The 14,660-nt window shown below is 39.8% G+C and overlaps 1 protein-coding gene across 1 annotated transcript; it reads right to left on the reverse strand.

The window, feature by feature from the left end:
* Positions 1-3,731: 3,731 nt before the first annotated feature.
* Positions 3,732-14,660, reverse strand: LOC138883591 (uncharacterized). The gene is made up of 2 exons (XM_070164286.1): positions 14,231-14,660; positions 3,732-3,805 (listed from the first exon to the last, which is right to left on the reverse strand). The coding sequence occupies exons 1-2, from the start codon at positions 14,658-14,660 to the stop codon at positions 3,732-3,734; spliced, it is 504 nt and encodes a 167-aa protein (XP_070020387.1).

A 14,660-nucleotide genomic window follows, 5' to 3' on the forward strand; every position in this document is an offset into this window, starting at 1 on the left:
TGTATGATTTCTTTGGTTTGTCTTCAAATTGTGTTGTTTGTATTTGGCATGTTTCGTAGATTGGAATGATGAAGGCATTTTATCCTTTGTTACCCCTTTTGAGCCTTATTTATTTTCTTTTATACCCATCTTTTGGAATCAGAAGTAAAGTTTAGGAACATAAATAAAAGAAAAAGAAAAAAAAAGAAAAGAAAAATGAAAAAAGAAGAAGAAGGTAAAGTAAAAGAAAGAAAAAAGAGAGAAAAAGAAAGCAAAAGAAAAAGTAACAAAAACAAAGCAACTCTTATGTCTTGAACTACGTTCGACCTGATTCCTTTGAAGGATACGTAGGTAGCCTCGCGGTTCGGTCCCATCAAAATAAAAACTTAAAATTCCCCAGGCAAAGAAACCGGGGCAGAAGTTGTGGTTTTGTAAAAGATGTGATTCCAAAAGTTGTAATTCTGACCCCTTTAATTTTAAGATATTCTAAGCCTTTATGATATCCTTTATGTCTAACCCTATCCAAAAGCCTACATTACGGTCCAAAGAAAGACCTTCCGATCAATCTTTGAGGAATGCCAAGTCAAGCGAGATAGAGGTATGATTCACATCATGGGCAACACTCCGTTTTACACAAGGAAAAATGAATAAATGAGAGTTTTATTGGTGAAAACCTTCACGGGCACTGAAAGGCGATGGAAAGTTGAGAGAAAAATAAAAAATGAGAGAGTCTTACTGGTGAAAACCCTTGCGGGCACTGTAAGATGACAGTGAGTTGAGATATGAACAAATGAGAGAGGTTTGTTGGTGAAAACCCATAAAGGCACTACAAGCCGAATGAGACTCGTGACTTTGCTAAGAGATTGGATTATAGAAAATCTTAGTTTTGAAGTATGAAGACGGGGCACAAAATGAAATATGATTGGGTGAATGGTCTGAGCTGATTAATATGAAATGCATGTCATGATCATTGGTACCAGTTGCTTCGCTCAGATGAGTCTTTTTTCCATTCTTCCTCAAACAGTCATCTTGTTTCAAATTTTCTTCTTTATTCCTAATTCTCGAAGTCACTTTGTTTCATTTCCTTTTGGGTCTACTTTCTCTAAGTCTTTTACAATGTTAGCCTTCCCAAGCAAGGAAGAAAGGATTTCTTAGCTTGTTACCAACTTTCAATTGCATAAAGCAAAGTGCGGCCAAAGCATACCAGAAATAACATGATTCAAAATGAGAAATAAGGTGTTAGTTGGAGTTCAAGTGGTCAAGTGTTTTCACAAACTTTGAGGAGGTATAGAGGTTCAAATTGGAAAGACAGAAATGTAAAACAGCAAAATGAGTGTGAGGCACTCGGGTCATTCAGGATTCTTTGGCTGAGGTTCGATTAGAAGGTCGAACAATTCTTTGCTAGCCCAAGGCAGCTAATCGGAACAAAAGCATGGCAGTGGAAAGGCCACCTTCAGTAAGAATGATGCAAACTAACCACCTCATTTTCGAACTCATAAGATTTTTCTTTAATTGAAACAGGGGCAGGAAATTTCGTTTGTTCTAGAGGAACCCTCCGGGAGGAAAGCATGTGCCATACAGGTTCAGACGTAAATTTTCATGACCCTCCTGGATAATGGGGTGTAGTTTTAAGTTTTCATAGCCCTCCTGGATAATGGAATTTAGATTTTAAATTCTTATAGCTCTTTTGGATAACAAGACTCGATTAACACTCACAGATGTTCCCGATAGCAAACTGGGGCAGAAAAGTTTCTTTTGTTTTGCCACAATGCAGGCGCCAACTTGGAAAACAAGGGAATTTATTTCAAGTTTGGCATTAGGTGTCTACCTGAAAAACAAGGGAATACATTTCAAGTTTTGGCATCAGGCGCCCACCTGGAAAACAAAGGGATACATTTCAAGTTTTGGCATCAGGCGCCCACCTGGAAAACAAGGGAATACATTTCAAGTCTTGAAATCAGGAACCCACCTGGATAACAAGGCAATACATTTTATGTTTTTGAATCAGGCACCCACCTGGAAAACAAGAGAATTCAGTTCATGTTTTTGCATCATGCGCCCACCTGAAAAACAAGGGAATTCAGTTCAAGTATCGGCAGCAGGCGCCCACCTGGAGTACAATGGAATTCATTTCAAGTATCGGCAGTAGATGCCCACCTGGAGAATAAGGGAATTCAGTTCAAGTATCGGCAGCAGGCGCCCACCTGGAGAATAAGGGATTTCAATACAAGTATCGGCAGCAGGCACCCACCTAGAGAACAAGGGAATTCTTTCTAGTATCGGCAACAGGCGCCCATCTGGAGAACAAGGGAATTCATTTCAGGTATCGGCAGCAGGCGCCCACCTCGAGAACAAGAGAATTCATTTCAAGTATTGGTAGCATGCCCCCACCTAGAGAACAAGGGAATTCATTTCAAGTTTCAGTAGCAGGTGCCCACCTGGAGAACATGGAAAGTCAAGTAGCAGAAGCTCGCGGTAAGAAGGCGAATCAACAATTCGAGATGACCAATAGAAGTAGTATCAATCCAGAATAAAAGAAAGGAAAAAGAAGTGAATCTAAAATGCAGAAGCAGATAAAGATGTGAACTGCTCATGACATGGTTGAAGTCACGAACGCTACATGTCTGGTCTTGATTTGAAAAAGCTGAAGAAGAATGAACTAGCACCTGTAGCTAGCAAGTGTCAAGGTTCAAATCTAAAATGTGCATGAAGAACCATTCAAGACTCAAGATCAAGCTTCAAAAGACTTATAGATAGGAATCTTGTAACTCATAGTTGACAAGCTTAGTTAGTCTTTTTCATTTTTTGATTTTGATGTAATAACAGGGCCGCGGACCGGAACCTCGATGAAACGTCACCTCAATCGGCTCTCTACCTCGGTATACTCCATCACTGTTCCTACTTCTGAACTACCCGTGGCCTGATTCCTTTATAGCCAAGGATATATAGGCAGCTCAGATACCAGGGCTCGGTCATATTCTCCTTTCTCTTAGTTTTTGGTCTCTCTAAATAAGGGTCGAGTCAAAAAACAGGTCCCGTCATTCTTTGTCTGAAAACTCTTTGTGTTTCCAGTCAAAGAGGAGTAGTTATAGACATGTAATTTTTGACCTTCCCAAGATTTTATTTGGACTAACCTAGACATAAAAACAAAAAAGGATAATCCCTACCAAAAAAAGGGTATCAGCCAAAAAAAGACCAAAAAAGCGGAACCCCCCTGCCGTCGTCTTCTTCAACAGAGAGCGGCCATCTCTGACCCCATCGCCGGTCACCCCCTCTCCCACCCCTTCACCATCGCTAAAAACCAAACGGAGCCACTACCCACATTCCTGATCAACCACCAAAATCTGCATAGACCTAAAAGGAAACCCCCCGAACTCCATCTCGAACCCCAGCTGTTCTAGCTTCTTCACCTTCAACCGGTGACCCCAAAACACCAAAGCCGCGCCGGTGCCGGATAAAACTAGCGATTGTACCCGCTTCTTAACTAGACCCATCGCCCACCCCCTCCTTTCTTCAATTTTCTCACTAACACACACACATAGGCACACGACGGACAAAGAAAAAAAGCAAAGAATAGTCGTGACACCCCCTTCTCTTGAAGATCCCTGTCGGTGCCGCTCTTTCCCGTCACCAGACTCGCCAGAAAAATCAAACACGGCCACCCTCTTCATCTCCAAGCCATAACAGCCGTCACAACTCCACCAAAGCGCACCACTTTCTGTGGCCATTTCAATCCAAACTCTCACCAAAATTCAGTGAAAACCATAATCGACTTCCTTCTTAATGATGTGTAGCTGAAGTTTCTGAGTTGGAGTTCGAGATTTCCCTGTGAAAGCCGAGGTGGTTTCAAGTCACATGAGTCCAGTGAGTACAGTTCGAGGTTGTCGACGAGGTGCACAGTTCAAGCTTATGTCCCTATTGTTATTTTTCGGTCGAATCTAAATTACGGGAGTCCGTTGTAATGGAGTTTCTTCAGTATAGGGAAGTTTTTTTTAGTTGTAGAAGGTCCATCTCTCGCTGATCTTAATTTTAATGATGCTATTGTGATACTTATATGTAAAATTACTTGTGTTAATTTAGTTTATTGTTTAAATTTGACTGAATGTAATATTGTTGGTGTGCTACATTGATTGCTGAATATTAATTTATTTAAATCTAAATAAATGAGAAGGATAACAGTAATGCTTCAATTGTTTGGACATGAAGATTTGCTCTTGAAACAGAGAAGTAACTAGCGAAATCTCAACCTTGCACATATTAACCCTAACCCGATAAAGGAATAACTGCTTAGTGTTATGCAGCAACACTTCTCATCGCAGCGAGTTGATGACGTACAAGAGGTGGTGGAATTTATCCATGCGGCCAAGAGATTAAGATCAGCTGACACCCATTGAAGATTTGATAATGGGGTAAAATTGAAGAAGGTTGGATTATTATATGTAATATAATGCATATAGAGTAAATATTATGAACCTCTAACTTAGTTCAGCTAACTATGACTCTAAACAAAATCGGGGTATGCATTCGCGCAACTTCGACCAAACTTTCTTAATATTAATAAAGCGTGATTAATTGTGGACACGTATGCGTGACTTGATTATTGACGCGCCCAATGAAATAAGTACACGTACGCATGACTCATTTTAGGATAATTTCATAATTAAAAGAGTTAAATACACATAGGTTCTTAAATAAATAATTAGACAATTTAATTAAGCCAAGTATGATTAAAGCGACCGTGCAAAAACTACGAAACTCGGAAATGACTAACACCTTCTCCCAGGTTAACAGAATTCCTTACCCAGATTTCTGTGTTCGCGGACCATAAATAAGAGTCAAATTCCTCGATTTGGATTTTAAAATGGTGACTTGGGACACCATAAATTATCCCAAGTGGCGACTATAAATTTGAATAAATAATCCCGTTTCGATTTTTGTCACTTTAATTGGAAAAACTCTCATATACCCGTTTCGGGGTAGAAAAAGGAGGTGTGACTATTTTTTTGTGATTTTCATTTTAATAAAGCAATTAACTAATTAATGCTAAAATATGAACGCAAAATACAAATTCAATGCATGATATTTTTTGACATTTTTTTATGATTTTAACATAATTAGACGTGCACAAAAATGCAAACAATTACCAAATTCTACAAAAATCCTATAACATTTCAAATAATTTTGGAAAAATCTATTTCTTTAATTTGTAGGAGTATTTCACATAGGGCAAAAATTACGTGCTCACAGTTGCCCCTCTTTGCATGGAAACATGAAGAGTTTCCGAGCAAAGATAAAGTGAGCAAATATGAGCGATTTTTGCCCGTTTGGATACTCCATGGGATGAAATTTTGAAAATGCTGACCGAACCCTGCTTTCGAGGTTGCCTACATATCCATGGCTGTAAAGGAATTAGGTCAATGTAGTTTTGGAAGTTTTGGTAGCTCGCACTACTGAGAAGCTGTGATTTCATTGCTGCTGTTGATGGTATTGCTTGCTGAACTCCTTATTACACCGAAACAAAATGAAAAGAAGCTAGGCTAAACTATGATCTATTATTAAAAGAATCCTATCTATATATCTTCAAACTTGATCTTGAAACTTTTGCAGTTCTGCCATGCATCTTGAACTATTGACTCGCACTCTCGAGGCGAGCTTCTTTTGTTGCTAACTCGAATTGAATTCTGAAATGTATTCCCTTGTTTTCCAAGTGGGCGCCTGATACAAAAACTTGAAATGTATTCCCTTGTTATCCAGGTGGGCGCCTGAAGCCAATTATAAATGTATTCCCTTATTTTCCAGGTGGGTGCCTGATGCAAAAACATGAAATGTCTTCTTTTGTTATCCAGGTGGGTGCCTAATGCAAAACTTGAAATGTATTCCCTTGTTATCCAGGTGGGCGCCTGATGCGAAACTTGAAATGTATTCCCTTGTTATCCAGGTGGGAGCCTAATGAGAAACTTGAAACGTATTCCCTTGTTATCCAGCTGGGCGCCTGATGCGAAACTTGAAATGTATTCCCTTATTATCCAGGTGAGCGCCTGAAGCAAAACTTGAAATGTATTCCCTTGTTATCCAGGTGGGCGCTTGATGCAAAACTTGAAATGTTTTCCCTTGATATCCAGGTGGGTGCCTGATACAAAACGTGAATGTATTCCTTTATTTTCCAAATGGGCGACTCATCAAAAACTTGAAATGTATTCCCTTATTTTCTAGGTGGGGGCCTGATGCAAAAACTTGAAATATATTCCCTTGTTATCTAGGTGGGTGCCTATTGCAAAACATAAAATGTATTCCCTCGTTATCCAGGTGAGCGCCTGATGCAAAAACTTGAAATGTATTCCCTTCTTATCCATGTGGATGCCTGATGCAAAACTTGAAATGTATTCTCTTGTTATTCAGGTGGGCGCCTGATCCCAATTATAAATGTATGCCCTTCTTTTCCAGGTGGGCGCCTGATGCAAAAACATGAAATGTCTTCCCTTGTTATCTAGGTGGGTGCCTAATGCAAAACTTGAAATTTTTTCCGTTGATATCCAGGTGGGTGCCTGATGCAAAACGTGAATGTATTCCCTTATTTTCCTGGTGGGCGACTCATGCAAAAACTTGAAATGTATTCCCTTATTTTCTAGGTGGGGGCCTGATGCAAAAACTTGAAATATATTCCATTGTTATCTAGGTGGGCGCCTATTGCAAAACTTAAAATGTATTCCCTCGTTATCCAGGTGAGCGCCTGATGCAAAAACTTGAAATGTATTCCCTTCTTATCCATGTGGATGCCTGATGCAAAACTTGAAATGTATTACCTTGTTATCCAGGTAGGCGCCTGATGCCAATTATAAATGTATTCCCTTCTTTTCCAGGTGGGCGCCTGATGCAAAAACATGAAATGTCTTCCCTTGTTATCTAGGTGGGTGCCTAATGCAAAACTTGAAATGTATTTCCTTGTTATCCAGGTGGGTGCCTGGTGTAAAACTTGAAATGTATTCCCTTGTTATCCAGGTGGGCGCCTGATGTGAAACTTGAAATGTATTCCCTTGTTAACCAGGTGGGCGCCTGATGTGAAACTTAAGATGTATTCCCTTGTTATATAGGTGGGCGTCTGATGCTAAAACTTGAAATGTAATCCCTTATTTTCCAGTGGGGCGCCTGATGCAAAACTTGAAATGTATTCCCTTGTTATCCAGGTGGGCGACTGATGCAAAAACTTGAAATGTATTCCCTTGTTTTCTAGGTGGGCGCCTGATGCAAAAACTTGAAATATATTCCCTTGTTATCTAGGTGGGCGCCTGTTGCAAAACTTGAAATGTATTCCCTTGTTATCTAGGTGGGCGCTTGATGCAAAAACTTGAAATGTATTCCCTTATTATCCAGGTGGGCGCCTAATGAAAAACTTGAAATGTATTCCCTTATTATCCAGGTGGGCGCCTGATGCAAAACTTGAAATGTATTCCCTTGATATCTAGGTGGGTGCCTGATGCAAACCTTGAATGTATTCCCTTGTTATCCAGGTGGGCGACTGATGCAAAAACTTGAAATGTATTGCCTTGTTTTCCTGGTGGGCGCGTGATGCAAAAACTTTAAATATATTCCCTTGTTATCTAGGTGGGCGCCTGTTGCAAAACTTGAAATATATTCCCTCGTTATCCAGGTGGGCGCCTGATGCAAAAACTTGAAATGTATTCCCTTCTTATCCAGGTGGGCGCCTGATGCAAAACTTGAAATGTATTCCCTTCTTATCCAGGTGTGCGCCTGATGCAAAACTTGAAATGTATTCCCTTGATATCCAGGTGGGTAACTGATGCAAAACTTGAATGTATTCCCTTGTTATCCAGGTGGGCAACTGATGCAAAAACTTGAAATGTATTCCCTTGTTTAACCAGGTGGGCGCCTGATGCAAAAACTTGAAATATATTCTCTTGTTATCTAGGTGGGCGCCTGTTGCAAAAACTTGAAATGTATTCCCTCGTTATCCAGGCGGGCCCTGATACAAAAACTTGAAATGTATTCCCTTATTTTCCAGGTGGGGGCCTGATGGAAAAACTTGAAATATATTCCCTTGTTATCTAGGTGGGCGCCTATTGCAAAACATAAAATGTATTCCCTCGTTATCCAGGTGGGCGCCTGATGCAAAAACTTGAAATGTATTCCCTTCTTATCCAGGTGGATGCCTGATGCAAAACTTGAAATGTATTCCCTTGTTATCCATGTGGGCGCCTGATGCCAATTATAAATGTATTCCCTTCTTTTCCAGATGGGCGCCTGATGCGAAAACATGAAATGTCTTCCCTTGTTATCTAGGTGGTTGCCTAATGCAAAACTTGAAATGTATTCGCTTGTTATCCAGGTGGGCGCCTGATGTAAAACTTGAAATGTATTCCCTTGTTATCCAGGTGGGCGCCTGATGCGAAACTTAAAATGTATTCCCTTGTTACCCAGGTGGGCGCTTGATACGAAACTTAAGACGTATTCCCTTGTTATATAGGTGGGCGCCTGAGGCTAAAACTTGAAATGTATTCCCTTATTATCCAGGTGGGCGCCTGATGCAAAACTTGAAATGTATTCCCTCGTTATCTAGGTGGGCGCTTGATGCAAAAACTTGAAATGTATTCCCTTATTATTCAGGTGGGCGCCTGATGCAAATTTTGAAATATATTCCCTTGTTATCCAGGTGGGCGCCTGATGCAAACTTGAAATGTATTCCCTTGATATCCAGGAGGTTGCCTGATTCAAAACTTGAATGAATTCCCATGTTATCCAGGTGGGCGACTGATGCAAAAACTTGAAATGTATTCCCTTGTTTTCCAGGTGGGCGCCTAATGCAAAAACTTGAAATATATTCCCTAGTTATCTAGGTGGGCGCCTGTTGAAAAACTTGAAATATATTGCCTCGTCATCCAGGTGGGCGCCTGATGCAAAAACTTGAAATGTATTCCCTTCTTATCCAGGTGGGCGCCTGATGCAAAACTTGAAATGTATTCCCTTGTTATCTAGGTGGGCGCCTAATGCAAAACTTGAAATGTATTTCCTTGATATCCAGGTGGGTAACTGATGCAAAACTTGAATGTATTCCCTTGTTATCCAGGTGGACGACTAATGCAAAAACTTGAAATGTATTCCCTTGTTTTCCAGGTGGGCGCCTGATGCAAAAATGTGAAATATATTCCCTTGTTATCTAGGTGGGCGCCTGTTGCAAAAACTTGAAATTTATTCCCTCGTTATCCAGGTGGGCACCTGATACAAAAACTTGAAATGTATTCCCTTATTTTCCAGGTGGGGGCCTGATGCAAAAACTTGAAATATATTCCCTTGTTATCTAGGTGGGCGCCTATTGCAAAACATAAAATGTATTCCCTCGTTATCCAGGTGGGCGCCTGATGCAAAAGTTTGAAATGTATTCCCTTCTTATCCAGGTGGATGCCTGATGCAAAACTTAAAATGTATTCCCTTGTTATCCAGGTGGGCGCTTGATGCCAATTATAAATGTATTCCCTTCTTTTCCAGGTGGGCGTCTGATGCAAAAACATGAAATGTTTTCCCTTGTTATCTAGGTGGGTGCCTAATACAAAACTTTAAATGTAATCCCTTGCTATCCAGGTGGGTGCCTGATGTGATACTAGAAATGTATTCCCGTGTTATCTAGGTGGGCGCCTGATGCGAAACTTAAGACGTTTTCCCTTGTTATATAGGTGGGCGCCTAATGCTAAAACTTGAAATGTATTCCCTTATTATCCAGGAGGGCACCTAATGCAAAACTTGAAATATATTCCCTTGTTATCCAGGTGGGCGACTGATGCAAAAACTTGAAATGTATTCCCTTGTTTTCTAGGTGGGCGCCTGATGCAAAAACTTGAAATATATTCCCTTTGTTATCTAGGTGGGCGCCTGTTGCAAAACTTGAAATGTATTCCCTCGTTATCTAGGTGGGCGCCTGATGCAAAAACTTAAAATGTATTCCCTTATTATCTAGGTGGGCGCCTGATGCAAAACTTGAAATGTATTCCCTTGTTATCCAGGTGGGCGCCTGATGCAAAACTTGAAATATATTCCCTTGATATCCAGGTGGGTGCCTAATGCAAAACTTGAATGTATTCCCTTGTTATCCAAGTGGGCGACTGATGCAAAAACTTGAAATGTATTCCCTTGTTTTCCAGGTGGGCACCTGATGCAAAAACTTGAAATATATTCCCTTATTATCTAGGTGGGCACCTGTTGCAAAACTTGAAATATATTCCCTCGTTATCCAGGTGGGCACCTAATGCAAAAACTTGAAATGTAGTCCCTTCTTATCCAGGTGGGCGCCTGATGCAAAACTTGAAATGTATTTCCGTATTATCTAGGTGGGCGCCTGATGCAAAACTTGAAATATATTCCCTTGATATCCAGGTGGGTAATTGATGCAAAACTTGAATGTATTCCCTTGTTATCCAGGTGGGCGACTGATGCAAAAACATGAAATGTATTCCCTTGTTTTCCAGGTGGGCGCCTGATGCAAAAAATTGAAATATATTTCCTTGTTATCTAGGTGGGCACCTGTTGCAAAAACTTGAAATATATTCCCTCGTTATCCAGGTGGGTGCCTGATGCAAAAACTTGAAATGTATTCCCTTCTTATCCAGGTAGGTGCCTAATGTTAAACTTGAAATGTATTCCCTTGTTATCCAGGTGGGCGCCTCATGCAAAACTTGAAATGTATTCCCTTGTTATCCAGGTGGGCGCCTGATGCAAAACATGGAATGTATTCCTTCATTATCCAGGTGGGCGCCTAATGCAAAAGCTTTAAATGTATTCCCTTGTTATCCATGTGGGCACCTGATGAAAAACTCTAAATGTATTTCCTTGTTATCTAGGTGGGCACCTGATGCTGAAAAATGAAAATGAATTCCCTTGTTATCCAGGTGGGCGCCTGCCATTACAATAAAATAGACAAAACAAAAAAAACTTTCTGCCCATGTTTGGTTTCGGGAACATCTGTGAGTGTTAATCGAATCATGTTATACAAAAGAACCCTAAGAATATAAAAGTTAAATCCCATTATCTTGGAGGGCCCTGAAAACTTGAATCTAAATCCCATTATCCAGGCGGTTCCTGAAAACTTGAAATTAAATCCCATTATCTAGGAGGGTCCTGAGAACTCGAAATTAAATCTCATTATCCAGCAGGGTCCTGACAGCTTAAAACTACATCCCTTTATTCAGGAAGTTCCTGGAAACTCAAAATTAAATCCCATTATCCAGGAGGGCCCTGAAAACTTTAAATGAAATCCCATTCTCCAGAAGGGTCCTGAGAACTTTAAATTAAATCCCATTATCCAGGAGGGTCCTGAAAACTTTAAATTATATCCCATTATCCAGGAGGGTCCTGAAAACATTAAATTAAATTCCATTGTCCAGGAGGGTCCTGAGAACTTTAAATTAAATCCCATTATTCATGAGGGTCCTGAAAACTTTAAATTAAATTCCATTATCCAGGAGGGTCCTAAGAACTTTAAATTAAATCCCATTATCCAGGAGGTTATTGAAATCTTTACGGTCGAACCTGTCTGGTGCCTGCTTTCCTCACGTAGGGTTCCACCGGAACAAACGAATTTTCCTACCACTATTTCAATCAAAGAAGATCTTATCATTTTCAAAATGTGGTGGTTAGTTTGTGGCATTCTTACTGAAGGTGGCATTTTCACTGCCATGCTTTGTTCCGATTAGCCGCCTTGGGCTAACAAAGAATTGTTTGACCTTCTGATCGAACCTCAACCACAGAACTCTGAATGACTCGAGTGCCTCGTACTCATCCTGCTGTTTTACATTTTTGTCCTTCCAATTTGAACCTTTATATTCCTTAAAAATTCACGAAACCAAGTGACTACTTGAACTCCCATTAACACCTTATTTCTCATTTTGAATCATGTTATTTCTGGTATGCTTTGGTCGCACTTTACTTTGTGAAATTGAAAGTTGGTAATAAGATTTGCAATCCTTTCTTGCTTGCTTAACAAGGCTAACATTGAAAAGGACTTATAGAAGTAGACCCAAAAGAAAATGAAATGAAGTGACTTCGAGAATTGGGAATAAAGAGGAAAATTTGAAACAAGATGACTATTTGAGGAAGAATGGAAAAGAGACTCATCTGAGCGAAGCAGTTGGTACCAATGATCATGACATGCATTTCGGATTATTCAGCCCAAACTGTTCACCTAATCATATTTCATTTTGTGCCCCGCCTTCATACTTTAAAACCGAGATTCCCATAATCCAATCTCTCTACAAAGTCATGAGCCTCATTCAGCATGTAGTGCCCTGACGGGTTTTTACCAGCAAGCCTCTCTCATTTGTTCATCTTGTGACTCACTGTCGCCTTACAGTGCCCACAAAGGTTTTCACCAATAAGACTCTCTCATTTTAGTTTTCTCTCAGCTTTCCTGCCCCTGTTTCAATCAAAGAAAAATCTTATGAGTTCGAAAATGTGGTGGTTAGTTTGCGGCATTCTTGTTGAAGGTAGCCTTTCCACTACCATGCTTTTCCGATTAGCTGCCTTGGGCTAGCAAAGAATTGTTCGACCTTCTAATCGAACCTCAGCCAAAGAATCCTGAATGACCCAAGTGCTTCACACTCAATTTGCTGTTTTACATTTATTTCTTTCCAATTTGAACCTCTATACCTCCTCAAAGTTCGCGAAAACACTTGACCACTTGAACTCCTACTAACACCTTATCTCTCATTTTGAATCATGTTATTTCTGGTATGCTTTGCCCGCACTTTGCTTTATGTAATTGAAAGTTGTTAATAAGCTAGGAAATCCTTTCTTCCTTGCTTAGGAAGGCTAACATTGGAAAAGACTTAGAGAAAGTAGACCCAAAAGAAAATGAAACGAAGTGACTTCAAGAATTAGGAATAAAGAAGAAAATTTGAAACAAGATGACTGTTTGAGGAAAGATGGAAAAGAGACTCATCTAAGCAAAGCTGCTGGTACCAATGATCATGACATGCATTTCAGATTAATCATCCTAGACCATTCACCTAATCATATTTCATTTTGTGCCCCGTCTTCATACTTTGAAACCGTGATTTTCTATAATCCAATCTCTCAGCAAAGTCACGAGCCTCATTCGGCTTGTAGTGACCTGATGGGTTTTCACCAATAAACCTCTCTCATTTGTTAATCTCTCAACTCACTGTCGCCTTATAGTGCCCGGGAGGGTTTTCACCAGTAAGACTCTCTCATTTTTAATTTTTTTGTCAGCTTTCCATCGCCTTTCGGTGCCCGTGAAGGTTTTCACCAATAAGACTCTCTCATTTATTCATTTTCCTTGCATAGAACAGAGTGTTGCCCATGTTGAGAATCATACCTCTATCTCGCTTGACATGGCATTCCTCGAAGATTGATCAGAAGGTCTTCCTTTTTATTGTAGTGTAGGATTTTGGATAGTGTTAGAAAGAAAAGGTATCATAAAGGCTCAAGAACATCTTAAAAGGGCTCAGAATTACAACTTTTTGAATCAGATCTTTACAAAACCACAACTTGTAGAACGGAGTGTTGCCCGTTATGTGAATCATACCTCTATCTCGCTTGACTTGGCATTCCTCAAAGATTGATCGGAAGGTCTTTCTTTGGACCGTAATGTAGGCTTTTGGATAGGGTTAGACAGAAAGGATATCATAAAGGCTTAGAATATCTTAAAATTAAAGGGGTCAGAATTACAACTTTTGGAATCACATCTTTTACAAAACCACAACTTCTGCCCCGGTTTCTTTGCCTGGGGAATTTTGAATTTTTATTTTGATGGGACCAAACTGTGAGGCTGCCTACGTATCCTTAAAAAGAATCAGGTCGAACATAGTTCAAGACATAGGAATTGCTTTGTTTTTGTTACTTTTTTTTTTCTTCTTCTTTCTTTTCTATTCTTTTCTTTTTTTTCTTTTCTTTTCTTTTTCCTTTCTTTATTTAGCTTTACTTTTTTTCATTTTCTATTTCTCTTTTCTCTTTTTGTTTATCTTCTATATTAGTATTTCTAAACTCTACTTCTGATTCCAAAAGAGAGGTATGAAAGATAATAATAAGGCTCAAAAGGGGTAACAAAGGTTAGAGTGTGTAGATAGCAGAATAAAATGCCTTCGTCATTCCAATCTTCAAAACATGCCAAGTACAAACAACACAATTTAGACGAACCAAAGAAATCATACATAATATCTTTTGACTACGTCAGAATTGATAGTCATATCTACACATTTGCCTTCTATATCTGTTAAATACAAAGCACCATTGGACAACACTCTTGTTACAATGAATGACCCCTGCCAATTTGGGGCAAACTTGCCTTTAGCTTTAGCTTGATGTGTAAGGATGTGTTTCAATACTTGCTGACCCACTTCAAATTTTCGGGGATGCACCTTCTTGTTGTATGCTCTCGCCATCCTCTTCTGATACAATTGACCATGACATACTGCTGCCAGTCTTTTTTCATCAATCAGGCTTAATTTCTCCAACTGGGTTTTGACCCACTCATCATCATCAATTTCTACTTCAACAACAATTCTAAGGGATAGAATTTCAACTTCTGCGGGTATAACTGCTTCAGTACCATATACCAACAAATAAGGAGTTGCACCTACTGAAGTGCGAATAGTAGTGTGGTAACCCAGCAAAGCAAAAGGCAACTTTTCATGCCATTGCCTAAAACCTTGCACCAT

Source organism: Nicotiana sylvestris, chromosome 12, assembly GCF_000393655.2.
Source record: "Nicotiana sylvestris chromosome 12, ASM39365v2, whole genome shotgun sequence".
Classification (NCBI taxonomy): Eukaryota; Viridiplantae; Streptophyta; class Magnoliopsida; order Solanales; family Solanaceae; genus Nicotiana; species Nicotiana sylvestris.